Below are 23,828 nucleotides of genomic sequence, written 5' to 3' on the forward strand. Positions count from 1 at the left end.
AAGCTCTAAATAATGGCATGCAGGTGGGGGTCAGAAAGGAGAGCTTTCTCATCATGGAAGTCTATACATTTTTCAAAGAAAAGGGTTTAAGTCTGCATCCGATTGTAACATTAATTTTAACACTTTTTAGAAATGTAGCCTGTTGGGATGAAATACCTGCTGTAGGTAATTTGCTCAGAAAAACCCACTGCAGCGGAACCTGCCACTTTGTTTGTTGTTCAAACAGCCAAATAAAACGAGGTGCGGTCCAGTCGGCCCGCCCGGCTCACACCCGCGGCCCCTCCCGCCCTGGTGCAGGTCCTCCAGGCTCGGAGCAGGGCCGGTGGCTGTCCCGGAAAACAGCTCACTTTTCTGCACATGCAAGAGTCTGTATTCGCTCCAGGTTGTTGGGAGGAAGGGGACAGCTGCTGCTGTGGACCGCCTGTGTGGCTGTAGTCAGAAAGGTAACTGCAAACAGCATCTCCAGGGTGTGTGAGGCTCTTCCCGGAACTTGATTCCAGGCGTGAGTCAGACCTTGAATCCAGGGGTGTGTGTGTGTGGGGTTGTGGCCGTGTGTGTATGTATGTGGTTGTGTGTGGTGGTGTGTGTGTATGTGTGGTGTGTGTGTGGTTGTGTGTGTGGTTGTGTGTCTGTGGTTGTGTGTGTATGGTTGTGTGTGTGTGGTCGTGGCTGTATGTGGTTGTGTGTGTGTATGGTTGTGTGTGTGTTTGTATGGTTGTGTGTTGTGTTTGTGTGTATGTGTGGTATGTGTGTGGTGTGTGTTTGTGTGGTTTTGTGTGTGTGTGTTTGTGTGGTTGTGGCTGTATGTGGTTGTGTGTGTTTATGTGGTGTGTGTGTGGTTGTGTGTATAGTTTGTGTGTGTGGTGTGTGTGTGGTTGTGGCTGTATTGTGTGTGTGTGGTTGTGTGTGTGTGTGGTTGTGGCTGTATGTGGTTGTGTGTGTGGTTGTGTGTGTGTGGCTGTGTGTACTGCACGTGCGGAAGGCACTCTGTGTCTGGTTGCTACTGACGGGAGCAGACCCCCTGCCAGCAGTGAGCTTCCTTCCACCCCTGACCCTTCTGTGATCGAATAGTCTCCTTGGAAAGCTGGCGTCTGCACGCGCGGCTGGAAGGCACACAGAGTGGGCTCAAGGGATGGCGTTGGGATGGGGTGGCTTTGCTGGGGGTCCCCTGGGAAAAACTTACCTTGGAGCCCCATGTGTGCACAGGGTCCCTGAGCAGGCCGGCATGCACGTGAACTTCACACACGCGCGCTCTGCTTTCCACGTGTCTGTGGTTCCTAAGCGCCCACGTCAGCTTCATGGAGGCTCGGGAGGCTGGGCTCGTGAGGTTCAAGGTACGGGAGGTCCTGAGCCCCCAGCCTCTGCCGAGGAGCCGCCTGCCCGGGGCTGCCTCTCATTCCCTGTGCGGCTGCAGCTCCCTGGGGATGAGACGGGAGACAGAGAAGGAAGCCCTTTCAACCCTAAAAGGTGCAGCTTTTCCAGAAAGGGGTGCCCCTGTGTCTTCTGCTCCTCAGCACCATCAAGGCCAGAAACCGGGGGCCAGCTCACACACTGGGAAGAGTGGGAGGTGAGGCCTCCTGGACCCTGCTTTGAGGAGGGGTGTTCGCCTGCCGAGGGGAAAGCCGTCTTCAGTGTCGTGGTTTGTCACACGCAGTTAACTCTGGGGCTTTGCAGGAGTCGGAACAGAACTGTTCTGTGTGTGTTTCCATCCATCCGTGGGGTCGAGGAAGCAGGAGGGCCCGCTGCCCCGTCCCTGCCTTCGTTTTAGTCCCTTTGGGATTTCCTAATTCCGAGGCAATCATTGTATGGAATGGACAAGTTCCAGAAGCACAGAAGACTGTGTTTCTAATAAACCACATCCCACTTCATCCCCTTTGGAGTGCAGCTGGAGCTACAACAATAGCTAATGATTCCATGCTGTACCTGCAGCAACAAAGTAGCTGAAATTGCACCTCTGCTGTCTGGTGAAGCCGTCTCCTCCAGGTTCCCAGGCTTGGAAGGTTTGGAAACATCCAGCGTGTTTTCGTCGTGCAGGTAGCTTTGAAGCGACTTGTCAGGTCAGGCTGACTGAGTTCTGCGCTTGCATAGATGAACAGTGAAGATGAACCTACTTTTTAAGCTGGGAATTGGTGAATGAGCGACAGGAGGTTTGGGGACCTTTCTCCCCTCGTGTTCCGTGAGACCTGCTTTTGTTCACTCGTGGGAATGAATCACATTTACAGAGTGAAAATAGCCACGAAAGCCAAAGCCACACTTTCACGTTGCTCTGGCAGTGAAGTCTACACGGCTTTGCTGGCCACTGTCCCTGTGTGCTCCTGTCATTTCACTCAGAAATGCCCTGACTTGGACATTATATTGTATGGTCACCTTGAGCATTTTCCAAAGGCAGGGAAGACCCAGTAACTTCACGTGCCATGGCAAAACGGCAGCTTGTCAGAAAAAAGGGGAAGGAAAATTCTTCGAGTTAATAGTCAGGGATAGTTGGGAGGTTAGCAATCAGCGTGTCACATTGACTCCTAAGAAAATGATGTTTAAACACAGCCTGTGAAATCAAGCATGGCAAATATGTCTCGATTCAGGTGCCAAGTCTAGCCAACTGGGAGTGGCTGCCCAGAGAAGGACTCAACCCGTTCTGGGGCTGGTGGAAAAAGAGGCATCTCACTCATGCCATCCTGGGCACTGGAAGAGGCAGTCGTAAAGGGGAGGCAGGTATCAAATGTCACTGTCGTAGGGTTAGATGGGATCTGGGTGATGATTCAACCCAGTGTGTGTCCACATCACGCTAAATCTTCAGCCTGATTCTCGAGGCACGTGTTCTGTGGTCCAGTAGGATTGAGAGTGATGCCTGCCATCTTTCTGCCTTGGAAATTCAGTGCACGCTGGCACACAGTGCTAAAAAGTTATATAGTAAAAAGAGATGTTTAACTTGGTTTCCCTGGTGTTCCATAAACCTATAGGCCGCAGAAGCCTTTTTCAACGGCATCTGCCCACTGGCTGCAGAACTGCTTTCTAGGGACACATTGGAGGAAATGGGGGTCTAGTTCATTCCTCACAAACAAGGAAGCTCAGCCCCAAAGAGAGAAGGACTGGGTCTCGTTCAGCTGGGCTGGTCTACGGACCAGGCAGAACCAGAACCGGACTGCAGACTCCCAGCCCTAATCCGCTAACTACCCTCTCAGTGTGGAACCGATTAGAAGCAGCCTGAGGTTTTAATAGCTTCTGGCAGCACACGGACTTGGTGTAAATTCCGCTTGCCTGTTTTTACAGTTGTGTGTTAGGGACAGTGATTAAATATTTGCCTCTTCACAGTGTCCAGACATGAGGCGACCTCTCATGGTCAGAACAAAACAAGGTCAAATTATTTTTGAAGTTTCATTTTTTCTAGGCTACTTGATCCCCCGCTGCCACCCCACATCTTTTATCTTCCTGTCTTGGGAGATAAAGTGATGATTAGAGATTTGAATTGTTAGACGTGAGTCTGGTTTCAGTTCAAAATCTATTTTATCATTTCCTGGGCTTTGAATTTCAAAACATCAATCTATTTATTGGTCTCTTTTGGACCATAAGGTTAAAGTACATCTGTTGTCCACACAGATTTAGCTGTTGGCCCTCAAGCTAAGCGGTCATGAAATTATAGCCATAGTAGATTTAGCCAAGGAATAACTTTACTTTGGTCTGCCTATAAATCCACTCGACAGGATAAACATGGTGTGTCTTGTGGTTCATGGGAACACATGTAAAGAATTAAGAAATCTTTGGTGACAAGACGAAAACTGCTCCATAAAAATTAATTGGTGCTTAATTGAGGATGCGTGAAGTGAGATACTGGCACACGGCCTGCCTGTGAGCGTAGGCATGAGTGGGGTTCATGCTGGGCAGAGGTTGCCGGTTTCATGTTGGTGATTCTCCAGCTCAGGGCAGAGAGCTGCCCTTCCTTTGGGAGAAAGGGCACCTGGAAAACGGGACCATTGCTGAACCACTCCTGTCCCTGGTGTTTTCTCTACCCTTTATTTCCATTATATTAGCATTAAAGAAGCCGGTTTCTTTCTTTTCTCCAAGCACACGATTGCATGAAGCCATGTGGCTGCTTGCGCTTTGGAGAAGGGGCCGCTGTGGGCTGGATTTGCCTTTGTGCGATCACCACTGACACCCTTTGCAGATGACTTCTTCTGAGAAGTACGAATCAGTGGAGAAGCAAAGCAGAAAACTTTGAATGTAACTCGGTTTCCCCATGAGCGTAAGGAAACTGCCTTATAAGGGAGAATGAAAACTCAACTGTTTTTAAAGGCTTTCATTTCATAAGGCCTCCTTGTTTCAATTAACTGACTTCGGAGATTTACCGTTTTCCTTAGCAGCGTTGGAGAATATTAGCCATGCTCCACTGATGAAGCTTTGTAAGTTTTATAAGTCAGATTTGTTCGTTTTAAAAGCCACATGTTTAAAATACAGGGTGCAGAAAATTTCCATGACACATCGCTGTGGTACAGAAAAATAAGGACAGCAAAAGAAACTGTGAGTCCTAAAATATATATTTCCTTTTAAGTGATAGTACTGGAATAGATATTACTTTGGAAGCCGAGTGGTGCTCTATGTGGTTTTTTAACATAAACTATCCATCTCCCATGCTGGGAAGTATAAACTCTGCTTTGCCAGTGGATTTGTTAGTTCCTCTCATTTAGCAGTTGAATTTAGTGTCATAAAAACCAGCACTCTTCCCCTGTCTTGGAAAACCGGAGTGTTCTGAGCTTGCCCAGACGTATATCCCAGCTCCAGTATGCAGTTCTTAGCCAGCCTGTCAGGTGCCAGGGGTCAGAAGGGCAGGAAACAAGGAAAGCCACATTGTAAACGCTAAAATTGTCCTACACTGTCCAAAATGGAAACCTCTGGTGGTCTCCAAAGACAGCCGCTTGCTCAGAAGCAGCTGCGATGCCCCTGATTTTACTTATTCTCCTGACCCCTCTCCACCCCAACTGAGGAGTTCCCAGGACTGCAGTCAGATGCAGGCGTTCTCCTCCAACATCGGACTCAGACCAAGTCAGCCATTACATTTAACCTCACCTCGAAATGTAGAAAGTGAACAATTAAATAGGAAACTCTTCTGTGTAAAACACCTTCTTGAATTTCAGTCCTATCACATCCTGCTTGGTGCCGTAATAGGAACCTTGAATTTCTGGCACTGTCTCATTTTTAGGCTGGAACGTTTGAAAAAAGTCCCGAGGAAAAAAAGACAGGCCACAAGAAGAAATATACATGTATATGTATATTAAAACGTTGTTGATTTCAAAATACAGCACAGAATAATATAAAGAAATACGCCATCTTATAGAGCTTTAAATACTACAGTCCTTTTTTTTCGTACGTGTTATAAGCCTTTATGAATAAAAAGGAAAAATTCAAGACTCAGCAAGTCCATCGACATTATCCTGTCTCTAATAAACTGATTTCAACCTAAGTATTCTATGCGTAGCAAGCTGAATCTGTAAGCTGGAGGCTATAACCAATCTTGAAAGATTTTTGAAGCAGTACCTGCTTCCATGTGGTAGGAAAACCCAATTTCATTAGATGAGCTGATGTCTATAATTCGGATTTCTTCTCCGTTTTCCCTACTACTAGTCTCATGAGATGAAAAACCCGGTTTATCTTCCATCTGTACCCTGGTCAGTCCCTGGGTTGGAATTTAAGTGCAGTCAGCCCCTTGATGGATGAATAAATGATTGCTTGATGAGTGAATGGATGAATGAATGAGACTGCATCTCCTAACCCGTTTACATTTTATTTCTAACTAATGCAGGGTTATTTTCATACCCCATTTAGTGGCCTTAAAATCTGACAACCAGTGTCAACTGGGTTGCTGTGACGCGAGCATCTCTTAATTCTTTTCACTGGGGATTTACCAGGCACACGGATGGGCAATGTTTGCTTCTCAGCTGCTGTCCAGTGGCAATTACATAGCAGCTTAGTGGCTCCACAGAGATTAGAGGAAGAACCAGGAAACTTTGTTACAGCTTGTTTCTATCCATAGTAAAAAGCTCCATGAAAGGTGAAACTACAAGTATTGAGGAAAAGGAAATGTGCAGATTGTCTGGATTTAACCGTCCACATTCTGTAGGTAAATGGGAGCTGCCTGTATCTTCAGTACAGTGACAACTACTTTACAAGGTTGTTGGAAGGTAAAACGAGGCCATATTTGCAAAGCACATAGCGTATAATAGGCATTTAATAAGAATTCATTCTCTTTCCCTTCGTGTGAATCAAATAAGCCCTTCAGAACTGTCACTGTTCCCAAACATTGTATCACCTCACCCTAACTGTGAGATTGTATTATACGTGTTTACCATTTTACAGTAACAGATTAGAAGTATGACAGGAAGCTGAAATTTATCAGAGGTACAGAATGGGTATACAGATAGCTGGATTTGATTTTCTAATATGCTGTCCGGTGTCCTGTCCACTAAATAAATGGCTTCCAGGTATTAGAAAGGGGATGAAAAAATGTCCAGGTGCCCTTCAGCGGAATTCTACCCGAGTAGGCTCTGTCTTGGCACAGGACATGTTTCCACACGGCTGCATCTCAACCAAGGTCTCTTTCCACTCTCACCTTGTAATAAATAGAAGCAGCTTTCAGGATCTGCAGGGAAGTGAAATGTGTTTTCTAGGAGACCAAGGTGAGGACGGCAGTGTGTTCCATTATAGACTTGTGCTTCAGTTGCTGTGTCGCCTGCCACTCCGAGGCACTCGGTTCCACTAGCTGAAGACATTCTGGTCTGTTAATGACGTCTGCCTCGGGATGGGGGGCGGCGGAGGGTCACACCCGTGCCGTGCCTTCCCCACACCCGGGCTGCGTTGATTTTGTGTGTTTACGTCGTAGCCTGTCTGAAGCCACGCTAGCAATAAGAATTTAATTGGGAATAAATTGCAGGTCAAAACTGAATCAACAGCCCTGACGTTTACCTCTTCTTTAAAGAATAGTTAAGTGTTTCGAGTTCTTTGCCCGGAAGCTGATGGAAATGTTAAGAAATCTAATGAAATAAAGTGACTTTAGCTCATCCGCTACCTCGTGGTGTCCAGACTTCAAACCTTCAGGATTTCTTAGGTCACATAAGAAGGTGATGTGTCTTTGATCGGCTACAGAAGAGTGGAGAAGACCGGTTTCCTCCTCTGACATATGCGTGGAGTTGATGATTTTGAGTTTCATGCTATGCCTTGTAGCTGCACTTCAGTTTGAGTAGGTGAGAGCAGATCAACTTCCCTCTGTGGACATCTTCAGGCAGAAATGACCAGATACGACTTTGGCGGCCCCTCCCTCTGCGGAGCACAGGCTCCGGACGCGCGGGCTCAGCGGCCATGGCTTACGGGCCCAGCCGCTCCGCGGCATGTGGGATCCTCCCGGACTGGGGCATGAACCCGCGTCCCCTGCATCGGCAGGCGGACTCTCAACCGCTGCGCCCCCAGGGAAGCCCCATAGGTGGTATTTTAACGATTTATCTGTTCCAGCCTGTCTTCATCTGTAAGCTCATTCTTCTCTGATGAGTTCAGTGTATGAAAAAGCAGGTGGTGTCGTCATTCAGGTGTGGTGAGGCTGACAGGTCAGGAGGAGATGCCTCTGAAACGGTTGTATTACTCACAGGCCCCAGAGCAGGGAGCTCCCTGCGCCATGGGGTGGGGGAGGACAGGGGGTCCCCAGGGTGGGTCGGGAGGCAGAGCGGAAGGGGAGGGGGGGCCTTCACTGTGTCCCTGCAGGAAGGGTTGGTGGGTGGGGCAGGGGGAGGCCTCGGGGCTGCTCTGAATGGGGCCATCGGCTCTGGACTCGGGGCTGTCCTGGTTGTCACCGCCTGGCTGTGGGCGTTAGAGCAGGTGCACGGTGGCCCGAGTGGGAGGGTCTGTGGGGGGTGGGGGATGGGCTCTGGGTTGGTGAGTCTTACTGGAAAGGAGCCTGAAGGTGTCACTTACCGTCTCCAGGAACCCGCAGCCCTGGGAGGGGCCACGTCTCTGAGGTCAGCCAGGCCAGCACGTCAAAGCGTCAGAAACACAGACGGTTAAAGACGTGCCAAGTAGGAGCCGTGTGTGGATGCGGGGCTGGAGCTCACAGCCCTGGGGAGCTGTGTGAGCACGGCCATGAGTTCGGGCCCCGCCGAAGCCTCTGTCCTTGTGGGAGAGGACGGCAGGGGCAGAGCTCATTCCGTAGAAGGTGAAGGACTCAGTGGGGGTCATGACAAGGTCAGGGACCCGACGTGGGTGCATAGCCTCAGAAACACCGCGATATCCTCGGACCCTTCAAAGAAGCAAAGCTGTTCATGACTTAACCTTTCATCAAATAATTTCCTCCATGGCTTGCTGCCTGATCGACAAATTTAGTCTTTTGTCTGCGCTATTTCTTCTACGTGCTACAACCTAAGATGCTTTAAAAATGTCATCTGTGGAGCTAGAGAACAAAAAGCATGAGTGTTTAAAAAGCAAAAGCCAAGTCATCCCTGGGGTTTGTAAGGACCACCCACGTCACCACGTGCCATGTTGGTGTCACGAGGCACCATCCCCAAGACCAGATAGGTGTGTTAGGCTGTGGCCAGAGTGCATTTGTACCTGAACCTTTTTGCCAGTGTTCAGTGTAGTTCAAGTACTTTATTGTGCTTACCGATCATGTTCTTCAGGCTTACACTTATCATCATTGCTCAGATTATAATCGGTCCTTTTTTTTTGGTCTATACCATGCGGCTTGCGGGATCTTAGGTCCCCGACCAGGGGGTCGAACCTGGGGCATGGCAGTGAAAGCATCGCGTCCTAACCACTGGACCACCAGGGAAGTCCCAGGTTATAATTGGTCTTAATTCAGTTTTTAAAAAACGCAGGCTGTATGGGATGAATGTGCCAGAAAAGCATCGTGCAACATACACACGGGATGTTAGGAGATGCAAAATGAGAAAGAGTCGCATGGCCAAGTAAGATGAATGAATGCTGGCTTAAACAACATTAAACTAATTTGTTTTCTGCAGGACTTCTCAGGGCCTTTAATAAGAAAATCTTAATTACATGAAGGAGCGATATATACATATACATGTATATAATAGGTAGCATCTTCCAAATCTGTTAGGCCACAGAGCCTTCACCATTTGTTGTTTTCTTGGGCAGCATATTCTAAAGTAACAAGTGGCAGGTAGTAAGTATTTTTAAAGCACCAACTAGGTGCAGTACACTATGGATCAATGAAAGAGAGTCCATTTCCTGGATGAGGCAGTAAGGCCTAAATGCATTAGGCCTCAAATAGTGATATAAAGAAACACCACGGAGGATAGGAAGTGACATAGTTATCAATTGTCAAGTGAATAAGGCTACAATTTTTTGAGTGTAGAGGAGAGAGAAACAAACAGAACATATTTTTGCAGATACAGAACACATACAATACGGCTTCTCTGCTCAAGAAGTGACGATGCAGGCCCCGTGATGCAGGCTGGCCTGGTCCACGCGTGACAGACCGGAACTTCTTCCCCTTCACGTGAATGTGAATCACTGGGGTCTGAACCGACTCAGTGGGCTTGGGATGGTGGTCGAGATTCTGCGTTTCTTTTATTTTTTTAAATTTTTAATGTTTTTATTGAAGTACAGTTGATTTACAGTGTTGTGTTGATTTCTGCCGTACAGCAGAGTGATTCAGTTGTACATATATATATATATACATATGCATTCTTGTTCAGATTCTTTTCCATGATGGTTTATCCCAGGATAATGAATAGAGTTCCCTGTGCTCTACAGTAGGACCTTGTTGTTTATCCATCCTATATATAAAAGCTTATATCTGCTAACCCCAAACTCCCAATCCATCCCTTTGCTACCCTCTCCCCCTTGGCAACCGCCAGTCTGTTCTCTATGTCTGTGAGTCTGTTTCTGTTTCATAGACAGATTCATTTGTGTCATATTTTAGATTCTACATATAAATGATATCATAGGATATTTGTCTTTCTCTGCCTGACTTACTTCAGTTACTGTGATCATCTCCAGGTCCTTCCATGTTACTGCACATGGCATTATTTCATTCTTTTTTAAGGCTGAGTAATATTCCATTGTATATGTGTGCCACATCTTCTTTATCCATTCCTCTGTTGATGGACACTTAGGTTGTCTTCATGTCCTGGCTGTTGTAAGCAATGTTGCAGAGAACATTGGGGTGCATGCATCTTTTTGAATTATAGTTTTCTCAGGGTATATGCCCAGGAGTGGGATTGCTGGATCGTGTGGTAGTTCTATTTGTAGTTTTCTGCGAGACCTCCAGAGATTCTGCATTTCTAACAAGCTCCTAAATGGTGCTGATGCCACTGGTCCAAGGACCACACTTTTCCTGTAAAATCCAGATAATAACTGTTGCAGGATTTGTGGGCCATGCAGTCTGGCCCAACAACCCAGCTGTCGCTGCAGCACGAAGGTGGCCACAGACACTGTGTTAGTTCAAGGGCACGGTTGTGATCCCCCAAGACTTTGTTTATAGACTCTGAAATCTGACCTTTATATAATTTCCATGTGTCACAAAATACTCTTCTAATTTTTTTCCTCACCTTTAAAAACATGGAAACCATTGCTTGGCTCACGGGCCTCAGGAAAGCAGGTGGTGGCCTGCAGGCTGTGTGCACAGCCTGAGGTCAGGGTATCACAGCCCTGGGGTGGCCGGCAGGGGTGTCCCAAGGAGCTTATCTAACCAAGGCAATCAATCGTCCTCTCTTTTAAACCTTAATTGCGTTTTTTCTTGCTCATTTTCCCTCTGACAGTTGGTTCTTATCTTTTTATGGCAGCGTAACTCACCCTAGGTAACGTACAGACACCTAGACTCTGGCCGGTTACAGAGTCCACCAGGCTCGACTCTTCCAGGCCTCTAGTACCTGACGTGGTGCCGTCCACGTGGAAGATGCCCGGCAAGCGTGTGCTCAGTAGAGCTGAGTCTGTTGAAGGCACCTTTCGCTTGCTTGTGAGGAGAGCAGCTCCAGGGTGGGATGGGCACAGAGGGTGAGGGGAGAATTGCAGGGAGCAGAGAGGAAGCAGGTCATACATGAGGGCTGCATAGGAAACGAGAACTCCACGCAGATATCTGACAGAAACAGGATTCGGATAGGAACATGATAGAAAAGAAAACCTGGGTCAAGTTATAGGAAAGCAGACAATAAAGATCTAAAGTTTAGGGAATGGTTCATGTAGGGAAGAGTGTCGAGTGCTTTCACCTGCCACAGGATAAAGACTCCATAGCTTGCCAGGGATGAAGAGATCAATTAAAAGACTTCAGGTCAAGTAACCCTGGAGCCATAGACAGTTCTCCGGGCGGGGGGGGGCGGGCGGGGTGAGGATCTGGCCTGTGATTGTGGAAGGAGCAGAGAAGGAGGGACTAGAAAATGGTTCTCGGCCAGAATGTTCTCCAAGACTTTACGAAAACAAAGGAAATCACAGACTACTCAGAATCATGAAATACTGCCCTTCTTAACTGCCTCAAAAGCGATATACCTTGCATTGCATAGATGCTCAGTTGGCTGGTTCTTTTATATGTTTTTTTTTGTTTTTGTTCTTGTGGTACGCGGGCCTCCCACCGCTGTGGCCTCTCCCGTTGCGGAGCACAGGCTCCGGACGCGCAGGCTCAGCGGCCATGGCTCACGGGCCCAGCCGCTCCGCGGCATGTGGGATCTTCCCAGACCGGGGCATGAACCCGCGTCCCCTGCATCGGCAGGTGGACCCTCAACCACTGCGCCACCAGAGAAGCCCTTTATATGGTTTTTAATTCCCGAAGTCATGTCTGTTCGTTTCCAAATATCCCGTACTTATTTTTTTTAATATAGTTTCTGGAGTTAATATGCTAAGTATTAGCAAACTGGCTTGTTTTATTAACTTAACTTTCAGACTGAATATAGACAGAAGCCTATATTATGCTATCTCAATGCAGGAAAGGTTAGTTTTCACTGACATAAAAAGGATGCCAAGTCCAAAGAATTTTATAGAGGATCAGACTCAGGGAAAATCTCTCAGTGCTGATAAAGAGCTAAATGGACAATTCTGTCCCAGAGACTTCAGTCCTTTTAGTTGTCAGTGGCACGTTCCTTCGTATTTCTTTAAAACTAAATCACATTTGTGGGGAGGAGGGTTAGGGCAGCTTCGTATTTTTTTGTAAAAATCCTGTTGAGAGTTGGAGGTGCTCAGGGAATAAAGGAAAGGGTGTGAGGGGGAACCCGCATAGAAACAGTCTGGCCACCTGCCACCTCCCATACCAAGGGCCTGGTCGATGGGAAGGGGTGAGACCAGCAAGAATGAATTACAGAGCACTGCTGCCCCTGCCCGCATCATGGGGGCGGGGCACGCTGCTGGAAGGTTCTCTAAATATCGGAAATGTGGAAGGCGTTAACTCTGTTCCTGCCCAGCTGACCATGTCAACAGGAACATTGCTGCCCAGGGTCTGTAACATGACAACGTCTCCCTTGATACTGTACATTATTTTGAGCACAATATTTATATTACTTTCATATTTTTCTTTAGATAAGAACAATAGATAAAATTGTAATAGACGTGAGAGGCACTGGTGATAAAACATTTTTGTAAGACACTTGGAACTAGTGTTCCTTTCATTTTGTAACTGAAATGGTCTTTCGCAGTGTGATGATGTCCCTTATTTCCAAGAAAACGCATGGGAATTGTCTAGCCATGCATTTCATGGTCTCAAATGTAATAGCATTTAGTAAGGTCAGTAACACGGACACAGGTCTTTTTTTTTTTTTATCAGACAGGCATCTCGTTACATAGCATCTCGCCTTTCACTTCTGCTTTATTATTTTAAACGTCCCCTTTTCCTTTCTCTCCCTCCTGTCCTGGGACTTCCGTTTGGCCAGCAGATGGTTCTGTGAGGGAATCGAGCTGCACGACAGTCCCGACATCCAGATCCGCTGGGACGGGGGCGACCTGCACACGCTGGTCATAGCCGAGGCCTTTGAGGACGACACAGGGCGCTACACCTGCCTGGCCGCGAACCCCGGTGGCTCTGACACCACATCGGCCGAGGTGTTCATTGAAGGTACCCAGGGATGTGGGGTGGGGGCGTGGAGAGCCGAGTGGGCAGGGGCCCATTGCTTCTTGTGAACGTGGTTTTCCAACGTTGTGAGTCAAACCTCATTTGTCCTCCAGGACAGATAAATCGAGTGGCTCTGACACTTGGGTGTACGTGTACGTCGACAATGTCTGATGTCAACATTTGTTCCTTTTCATTTAAAACATTTCAGCTACGTGAATTTATTTAGAATACTAAGTGTCCAACTTATTTCTGGTTTCTCTGGTGGACGAAGAATGTGGGCATATTAAAATACTAGAAATACTAGACCTGTCAACCAAAGTTAAACTCTCAAAGACTTAGGAGATCATTCACAGGGATATTAAGCAGTTGAGTATTTTTAAATGTTCTCATTTCTATTAGATTCTAGAACTTTTCCTTTTTTGTTAGGATGCTGCTATTTCTGCTAAGTGTACCATGAACTTGTAATCACTAGGTCAAAAAATTTCCAGAATCAATGTTGCATTAAAGAGGGGTGGGCAGAGAGTAGACTATCTCTATTGTTCTAACAATTCATTTTTGACGAGACTCAGCCTATAGGGAATTAGAAAACTTGCTTTCAAAGTATATAGTTTACATCACTGTTGCATTTTTATCACTATCAATCACTTAAGTGGGAAGTGGCTTAAACACCAGTGTTCTGTGTCCCTAAAGCCATAAATTGGTGAGTAGCCTTGTAATTGCTTGCATTTAAAAATAGTAGTCGGAACACAGAGAGAAAATTGAAATCCTCGAGGTCTCCAGTACCTTAATCTTCATCTTTTTACTAAATTTTTTTTTACTCTTTAATAGCACTAAATTTCTTTGTTTTTTAAAGTAGAAGAAAGCAAGATGTGAACCATTATTTATAGCCCTTGTAAGAACTGGTAAAAAAAAAAGAAGAAAAATTTACAAGTAACTGTTACTGCCAACTAAAACTATGTGCCTTTACTTTTAATAAGAAGGTCCCCTGCATTGTCTTTGCAAGCGTCTGTGAGCTCCTTCGGGGACTTTGTCCTGCTAATAAGAGCAAACCTTCTGTATTAACAATAAGTGATACTACATGGCACTTATATGTACACACACGTGCAGACATGGTCACTTAAACCTCACCGTGAACCTGTGAGGTGTTATCAGGGTCCCCTTTTACACATGGGTAAACTGAGCCTGGGGAGGTGAAAGGGACCTGTCCAAAGTCACTCCAGGATTTGGACCCAGTCCGTCTTACTCCAGGGCCCATATCCTATTCGCTATGTCACGTGTATCTCAAAGTGCTAAATGAACAGGAAAAGAATGGCAAAAAGATTTTTAGCATTTAATAAGTGAGCAGTGAGTATCAGTCATGGGCTGGCTGTGGAGCAAACTTCTTGAAGCATTTTAGAATACAGAGGAGAAAAGTTAAACTTCCATTAAAAAAAAAAACAAAACCCGTTTGTTAATGATGGTCAGATTTGTCTTTCGAAACCAAGGTCAACTAGAGCTGCTTAAAATTAAATGCTTTATTTGCTTTCAAGGTTGCTAGAAATGGGTACTTCAGTGTGGATTGCTTCTGTACTACAGACATTAAATCACGTCAGTTTTACGTACTAGTCTACCAGCTCGATCCAGCCACGTTTATTAAGGCCTTGCTCTGTGCCAGACAGCGTGGTGCAGATATGATGGGGATGGGCCCTGCTATCAAGGAGTTCCCAATCCAACAGCCCAGATGGACACATTTTTTAAAAAAGAATATAAAGTAAGTGATGTTATAAGTGATATAACAGAGATATTTAAAGTGTTATAAGGATACCAGTGAACTTAAAAGATTAGCTGCAAGGTATATAAGACACACTAACTTTCATAGAATAAGAGGAACTATTTCTCTGCCTTGGAAACCACTCCAGGGTCTGACTCTGGAGGTCCAAAACATGCATGCCATGGTCTTTAACTTTATTTCATTAAATTGAACTCTGCCACGTAGAAGCCCCTGCAGTGCAGTCCTCTCCTGCCTTTGGGGTCTCTGCACGAACTACTTAATGTGGGAAAAGCACCCCCAGTTCTACCTGCCACGCGTGGTCCATGCCCAGGGCTCCACAGAGGTGGCGGGTGTTCCCAGTGTCCCTTTTTGCACCCGAGGACCCTGCACTGGCTTGGACGGCCCACCAGCTGCGGGTCTGGCTTCAGATCTTTGTGCTGAGGCGAGGAGGGGTCTGGGCAGAGCCGGAATAAGGAGCCCTTAAGCGTCAGCCTCCTAAGCCTCCTGGGAAGTGCGTTAGGAAACTGGCCCATTGTCCCCATGAAGTATGGGTGATAACTTTTTTAAAGCCTCGTTTTGGTGTATTCTTATCCCTAAGAACAATTACATGAAATGGAAGAGAATTTCACATAAATTCTTAGGCTCCTATTATGACTGAAAGGAAGAAGTGTTTATGTTTTCCTCACTGCAGCACTAAGTTAGACTTAGGAATATCTCTGTTGTCCCTAAACCACATTGCTGTTGCTATGTCAGCGTGCAGTATGCGGGTGGAGGTGGGTACCGGAGGGTAGGAAGTTTTCTGTAGATTTAAAAACCTTGAGGAAACCTTCCCTAAAAGTTTAACAACCTACTAGTTGGAAACTGTCTAAATTTCACTGCCTTGCGCAGCAACTTTTAGAATGATAACGAGGAAATTTCAGTTTAAGAACAGTAACTAAGGGGCTTGCCTGGTGGTGCAGTGGTTAAGGATCCGCCTGCCAATGCAGGGGACACGGGTTCGAGCCCTGGTCTAGGAAGATCCCACATGCCGCAGAGCAACTAAGCCCATGCACCACAACTACTGAGCCTGCACTCTAGAGCCTGAGAGCCACAACTTCTGAGCCCGTGTGCCACAACTACTGAGCCTGCACTCTAGAGCCCGTGTGCCACAACTACTGAGCCTGCACTCTAGAGCCCGAGAGCCACAACTTCTGAGCCCGCGTGCCACAACTACTGAGCCTGCGCTCTAGAGCCCGTGAGCCACAACTACTGAGCCTGCACTCTAGAGCCCGTGAGCCACGACTACTGAGCCTGCACTCTAGAGCCCGTGAGCCACAACTACTGAGCCTGCACTCTAGAGCCCGAGAGCCACCACTGCTCAGCCCACGTGCCACAACTCCTGAAGCCCACGTGTCTAGAGCCCGTGCTCCGTAACAAGAGAAGTCACTGCAATGAGAAGCCTGGCACCGCAATGAAGAGTAGCCCCCGCTCGCCGCAACTAGAGAAAGCCCGCGTGCAGCAACAAAGACCCAAGGCAGCCAAAAATTTAAAAAAAATTTTTTTAAATTAAAAAAAAAAAACCCAAAACCAGCAACTAACTTTTATCTCCTAGTTTTAACTAGGAACCGAACCCTGGTCTTCGTTTTCACCTGGATTATCTCATTTAATCCTTACAAAAATCACCCCATTCTGTGGCTGAGGAAACGGCAGCTTAGGGAGACTTGTAGGGCCCCAGACCTCACACAGACACTCACACTCCCCTGAGCTTCAAGGACTAAAGCCAGTCAGTGTGACCCCTTAAGTCTGAATAGCCACAGGGGAAAATGCAGGTGAACCTTGGGTCTTGGGGCAGCAGGGTCGTCATCTGCATCCAGTAACAGGCCTGGGATGTGTGCCTGGAACATCTCAGGACACCACTGAGCTTTTGGTCATGGGTCACGTGTTCACTGAAGGTCCCCTGGAAGGCAGGCGGTGGGCCAGGCACTGGGTGGGGACACTTGGCAGGACAGGCAGGCCTCGGTCCTCGCTGCGCCGACACTCCAGGAAAGGAGGGACGGGCCCCCCTCATAAATAACCCCAGCCCCAGCCAGCAGGTGCTGGGAAGAGAAGAAAGGTGGGTGAGGGTAGGGGGAGGAGGGCCTCCCTGAGGAGGTGACATCCGACCTCAGTCTGGACTCTGAGAGGAAGTGATGGGGAGGCCGATGGGGCAAGTGCTGCAGACAGAAGTAGGGGCGAGGCTTGGCAGGAGGGGTGGGTGTGCCCAGGAGCGCAGAGGGTGGCAGCTGGGCGGCAGGCAGCTCACGCGGGTCGTGGCGCCTTGTGGTCACTGTTAGCCGGCCGGCCTTTATTCTACCGAAAATCGCCACTTGCGGAGCGTTTAAACTGAAAAGTCAGATTATCTGATTTCCATTTTTAAACTGAAGTTTGGCTTGTAATCGGGAGGCCGGTGAGAAGCGTGCCGTGGCAGGACCGGACGGAGCTGGCAGGGCTGCAGGAGCACGCCGTGTAGACGTGGGCAGAGGCAGGCAGACTGCAAAGCCACATGGAGGGTTAGGTGTGGGCTGAGGGGCCACGGGAACGAGCAGACCCCGTGGATTTCGGCTCCACCGTTGGGCGTCTGTGAGGGGGGGCGGGCGAGGAGTGGGCTGGGGCACAGAGGGACGTAGGTGATCCGTTTGCACAGCCGCATTTGGACGGCCGAGTGGACACAGGTGCGGGCAGGTGGCCATGCGGGTGCAGTGAGCGCCCAGGGCGAGGACGTGCACTTGGAGCTTCAGGACGTAGATGGTAACCGAAGACACGGGACTGGGCGGGACCGCGTCTGAGCCTGGGCGACCCTCCCCACGCGAAGATGCTCCGGGAGGAGGTGCCGGCGCAGGAGCGTGAGAGGAGGGCCCTGTGGGCGGGGAGGCTGGGGGGGCGGGTCGGTGTTTGAGGCGGGAGGGCCGTGCAGCTCGGGCCCCCCGCTGCCGGAGGCCAGCGCTGAGGACAGGAGGGGCAGGTGTGGTTGCTGTGGGGGATGTTAGTAAGAGGGGCTCGGAGAGCCTGGAGGGACCAAACACCGCGCGTCTGCGGGACCCGGAAGGACGCACGGGAACGCGTTGGGGGGCGCCAGGGAGGTTCTGCCCAAGCACCGGCAGAGCCAGGGGCCGGTATCTGGGCGGGAGCGCCGGGTCAGGATGCTTTGTGAGCCTGTTTGCCTGTGGGTTTTCGTAGCAGGATTTCTAGAGTATATTTCCATGCTGATGAAAACGGCCCAAGCGAGAAAACGCGGATCCTGCAGCGGGGTGGGGGGAGTGTGAGGTGCCAGGAAGCCAATTCCTGGAAAAAGAGAAGGAAACGGCCTCCGCCCACAGTGTGCAGGTGGCGAAGAGCTGCTCTCAACAGTTGCACGGTAGAAATGGGACAGGTGAGCACAGACACGTGAACTAAACGTGGACATCCCACGTTTGCATCCCTGCCGCCCCTCCTGACCCTGTCGTGGACGGCACAGATCTTTACAGCTCGGGGAGCACCGAAGGGGGCAGGAGGGGGGTTCCCAAGTGTGCGATGAGGAAGCTGGGTTACACCCAACCCTGACCCCGTGGTCGGGGAGTTGAGCTGCATGGGGGCAGAGGGGACGGCATAAAGATGGTGGGGAAGGGCAGGAATTCTGAGCGTGGCGCACGCCGGCAGACCCTGTGTGATGTTTATTTGTAGGTTCTCCAAGCTTGTCACAATCAGATAAGACGTGTACCCCTTTTAAGTGACATTTCAAAGTGTGTGGAAATGTTATACAAGGAACGGTCCCTGTGGCTGCAGCAGGACAAAGCCGCTCTGAGCGAAAGGTTCCTTCTGCTGGATCTGGAAGACTTGCTGTGAGAAGCTGATGGAGTCTAAGCTCAGCTTTGCGCATTCTCCACAGTATTCATTTTAAAATATCCTTCCTGGTATTTTCTGGCCAGCCCAGCTCCCAGCTCCAAGACCCAGAACAGCGATTGGATGGCTCTTTGCTTCAGTTTCTCCATCTCTGCCTGGAGAAATTGATGTTCTCGTAAGAAATGAGTGAGTTAATCCCCTAGAGGGGGACCGACACACAGTGTGAGCTATTGTTGCTGTTACAGAAATAGCACATTTTCATTTTAAAAAATCTAAAACATGGAAATAAAGATATAAAAGTCATGTGTAATCCCACCACCCTGTGTCCACCACTCTTAAAAATTTTTATTGTTCAGCCTTTTATCTAAACGTGTATATTATATTCTACATACTCCTTGGTGTATATTTTTTAAATTGAATTTAATCCGTCACGAACATCTATGCCTGTCATTGCAGTTCTTTAAAACTCATATTAATGCTTTTATAGTCATTCATCATTTATAAATTTTTAAATCATTGGCATTGCTTCAATTACTCTTATGTGAGACAGCGAATGATTGTTTCTGGTAATTATAGCGACTGAGAAAGGAGAGGGGAAAATGAGTAGTGTGAGAGGGGAGCGGAGTGCATTTACGCCTAATGTTGAAAAACAAACGTGGACCAAACGATGAACTAACTCCATGGCTGGATTCACTAAAGTCACTCAGGGACTTAAAATGTAAATATAAATAAAGAAAGATAAATAGATGTTTTTTTTAATGGTTAATACCTGCTTTTAGGAAGACTTCCTATTTTCTGAATTTGAAGCTGTGTTCAGTTTGCTTCCACTCAGAAATATAGCCTTTTCTATATTGCTAAGGTAGATATTAGACTGACAAAAATAAAGATAATTAAAACATGGTGTTTCCATGAATATGGGGGAAATGGGCATTTTGACATACAGTCGTCCCTCAGTATCCGCAAGGCGATTGGTTTCAGGACCCCCCAGGGATACCAAAATCCAAGGATGCTCAAGTCCCTTATCTAAAACGGTAGAGTGTTAGTAGATAACCTACGTAAACTCTAAATCATCTCTGCATTACTTATAATACCTAATGTAACGCTATGTAAATAGCTACTGGTGGGCAGCAGAGGCAAGTTTGCTTTGGGGAACTTTCTGGAATTTTATGTATATATTTGACCTGCGGTCGGTTGAATCCACAGATGCAGAACCCGTGGATATGGAGAGCCGACTGTATCTTTATTTTACACACCTTTCTGGGGAGACGTTTAACATGGAAATAAATATATCTGTTGATAGTAGAATGAAACAAATTCTGGTAAATCGCCACAAATGTATTTGAAGCAGCCATTAGAAAACTATAAAGCACGTTTATTAACGTGGAAAGGCACTTCACAATGTATCGAGTGGGGAAAAAACAGAAATTGAACAGTATTACATCATAATATTATGTTTATTATACGTGTGCACAGGGGTAAACTTCAGCAAGATATGATCCAACGTGTCTGGGTGGTGGTATTCCGAATGATTTTTTTCTTTAATTTTTGCTATTGTGCATTTTCTGGGTCTTTTCCTACAAGGAAGTATTACACGGGATAAGTTTTTAAAATGGTGAGGGAGCACCTTTTAAAGGCAAGATGGGAGGCTCATGGTTGTGACTTTCCCGCCTGCTCTCCATCACTAGAGCAGCTCAGGGACCACCAGCATTGATTCCCCACTGCGTGGAGAAGAGTGTAGACACAGGTGACCTGTAGGGAGGTGAACAGTTGATGAGCAGACGGGCAGGGGGTGACCACAAGCGCTGGGGCCCTGCCCCTTTTAGATGGGATCTGAGAAACAGACATGGATGAATGTTCCTCTGAGCCAGGGGTGTTCTCCCCTGCCCAGTAGGTGCAGAGCTGGGGACCGAGGGGTGGGAACAGAAGGGGAGTGAGGGGGGATCGCACTGGGGGAAAGGGGCCTGCAGAGCAGCTCTGTCCCCACCCCAGGTGGGAGGTGACATTGAGATCCCAGAAGGCTCGGTCAGGTGTGCAAAAACCAGCAAGCGCATCCTTATCCAGTGGATGTGAACCTCTCTGGTCCTTGTTTCCCGGCAAGTCAGTGAGGAAAAAGCCTCAACAAAGAGCGAAAGCAATAATGGCTTTTTAGTCATCAGAGGGGATTTTTCCAGTGATCTAAACGTTGGGAATCAGATGAAAAATAGCTATTCCTCTCCCCGGCTTCTGGCCGCTGAGTGTCTCTGGTGCCGTCCTTGGGGCCTGCCTGCTCCCGAGGGCTCTCCGGGGTCTGGGGGGCTGCCCGCCCTCGGGCCACGGTGACCTGCTGACCTGGGGTGCCAGCGTTTCTCCTTGTCTGTCACCTGGTTTTGCTGCTTTGCTGTTTGTCTTGCTCGGTTTCCCTAGTTCCTCCTGCACAGGTAGTTTGCCCCTCGACCACGCTCGTGCCCAGACACCAAGTCCAGCCGTGCTGGCCGGTGTGCAAACCCACCCTGTGTCCCTGGCCTTCCCCCACCCCCCCCAAACCCGCAGCTGCTCGCTCGTCCCCCAGCTCACCCCCTGTCACTCATCCCAGCAGAGTCACCAGCCTGCCCTGAGCACCGGAGATGGCGGCTGGGGGCGGGGACGCGTGGTCTCGGGGAGCCGGGGCCTCAAGTTCAGACCCTGTGCCACCGCCATGCAGTCCCGTGGCCTCACGCAGCCCCTTCCCCTCCCTGGTTCCTTGGGTCTCCGGTCTGTAGTTGGACGCAGCTTCCCCTCTCAGGGAGGCTCATCGTCGTAATGACCAAACGCCGACCCAGCCGATGGCCAGGCACGTGGCACTACTCAGGATGGGTGTGCCCTTCCTGGCCACACCTCAGTCCAGTCCTCAGAGGTGTGATGTCCTGAGTGGCTGAGCAGCTCCGAAGAGGCAGCACAGAACATGTCTGGGCCACTCGGAAAGGACAGAAATCAAGGAGGGACCCGGTAGGCGCTTCCCACGGGAGCAGATAATGTAATTAAAGGTTCAGACGTGGGGAGAGGCCAGGAGGGGGAGCTCTCCACTCCTCTGATCTTCATCCGGAGCCCCTCTTGGCAGAGGCTCCCTTGCACCCTGCATTCCCATCCCTCCCCGGACCCCCGGCTTTATGCCGTCCCATTTCACTAACCACCACGTCATGCGTTCATTTGTCTGCGTCTGTGTCCGCACAGAATGGAAGCTCCCCAAGGGCAGGGAGGGGTGTGCTCTTCACTCCAGCATCCTCGTTACACAGCCGGGTGTGCACGAGACTAGTGGAAATAGCAGGCTTTTAATTTACTGAGCAGAACTCATGGGTCATCTAAGTTTATTATTTTGTTTTAAACAGGAAAGGTGTGTTACAGGAAAATTAACCTGACATAGATGAAGACAAATTTGAGAGGGATTTGGGAGGACAGGGTGGCCTGTGTGTCGTGATGGTCCAAGACTGGGGATTGCTGTAGAAATAAATAGGAAGGACCACAAACACCCTGCAGTCACCTAAGCAGGGCTTTTACCATCAGTAATAGCAGGAAAGCCATGGTAGAGAACAGTCACGGGAGGGAGCACGAGGCACTCTTGCCAAGAGAATTAGGTAAACGTGTACATTCTCAATGTATCAACAGGCAAATAGAACCAACTACAAAGAGCACAAGTATACAGCAGCAACTAACACAACAATGTAAAGCAATTATACTCCAATAAAGATGTTAAAAAACAAAAAAAAAGCGCATGTAGTGTGATTGCATTTGTAGAAGTACATGCACAAATATACAGCCATCCCCCCTCATCCGAGGTTTCACTTTCCGTAGTTTGTTACCACGGTCAACTGTGATCCAAAAATATTTTATGGAAAATTCCAGAAATAAATGGTCAGTTTTCAATTTTGCCATGTGAGCAGTGTGATGAAATCGCTTGCCTCAGCTTCGACCGCCAGGATTTGAGTCATCCCTTTGTTCAGCGTGTGCTGCCTGTTAGTCACCTAGGTTGTCATGCTGACTGTCCCAGCGCTCGTGTTCACTCACCCTGATTTTATTGATACTAAAAATGGCCCGAAAGCACCAGAGGAGTGATACTGGCAGTTTGGATGTGCCAGAGAAGCCATGCAGTGCTTCAAGTGAAAGGTGAAAGTTAATAAGGAAAGAAAAGAAAAAAAAAGTATGCTAAGGTTGCTAAGATACACGGTAAGAGCAAATCTTTTGTCCGACACGTTGTGAAGAAGGAAAAAGAAATCCATGTTCGTTTTGCTGTCGTGCCTCAAACCCTAAATGTTACAGCCACAGTGCATACATAAGTGCTTAGTTAAGCTAGAAAAGGCATCAAATTTGTACAATAAGATATTTTGAGAGAGAGACCACATTCATATAACTTTATTATCATTTTTATAATCATAATTATATTGTTATGTTTGTTTATCTTATCATTAGTTATTGTTGTAAAACTCTTACTGTGCCTAAGTTACAAATTAAACTTTATCTTAGGTGTGTATATTTAGGAAAAATAGTACTAACAGGATTTGGTGCTCTCAGTGGTTTTGGGGTCTTGGAATGTTATCTCCCTTCAATAAGGGGAGGCCGCTGTATGTTTGTTAATACATTCAATTTATCTGAAAAATACAAGCCAGACTGTTAGCATGTGCAGAATGGCACCAGGGAAGGGACCTACTGGTCTTCAGTATTACATCACACAATTCTGTGCTACTTGGTTACTTTTCTATAAGCGCGTATTATTTTACATTAAGATATTTTAAATAGATAATTTAAATAACTCGAGTTAAGTATGTCTCCTAAAAGAAGTATCAAGTATGTACTTCTGGGGCTTCCCTGGCGGTGCAGTGGTTAAGAATCCGCCTGCCAATGCAGGGGACATGGGTTCGAGCCCTGGCCCAGGAAGATCCCACATGCCGTGGAGCAACTAAGCCCATGAGCCACAACTACTGAGCCCGCGCACCTAGAGCCCGTGCTCCGCAACAAGAGAAGCTACTGCAATGAGAAGCCCACACACCACAACGAAGAGTAGCCCCCGCTCGCTACAACTAGAGAAAGCCTGCGCACAGCAATGAAGACCCAACGCAGCCAAAAATAAATTAAAAAAAAAGAATGTACTTCGAACCATCACAGTTATTTTAAGTATTACCTAAAATCTCTTGTCACAAAATACATGAGCATTAAAATGTAAGGACAGTTTGCATTTTGGCCTAAAAATCCAACAAGGTGACC

General features: G+C 47.8%; 1 protein-coding gene across 1 annotated transcript in view; it reads left to right on the plus strand.

Moving 5' to 3' along the window:
* Nucleotides 1-23,828, plus strand: part of PALLD (palladin, cytoskeletal associated protein) — a 382,354-nt gene that overhangs the window by 137,153 nt on the left and 221,373 nt on the right. Inside the window, exon 2 of the mRNA XM_089912674.1 lies at nt 12,852-13,030. Within this exon, the coding sequence (XP_089768800.1) occupies nt 12,852-13,030 (179 nt within the window). The remainder of the gene's footprint in view (nt 1-12,851; nt 13,031-23,828) is intronic.

The sequence above is a fragment of the Delphinapterus leucas genome, chromosome 6 (assembly GCF_059928025.1).
Source record: "Delphinapterus leucas isolate spDelLeu-1000000601 "Yukka" chromosome 6, BTC_Dleu_Yukka2, whole genome shotgun sequence".
In the NCBI taxonomy this organism is placed as follows: domain Eukaryota; kingdom Metazoa; phylum Chordata; class Mammalia; order Artiodactyla; family Monodontidae; genus Delphinapterus; species Delphinapterus leucas.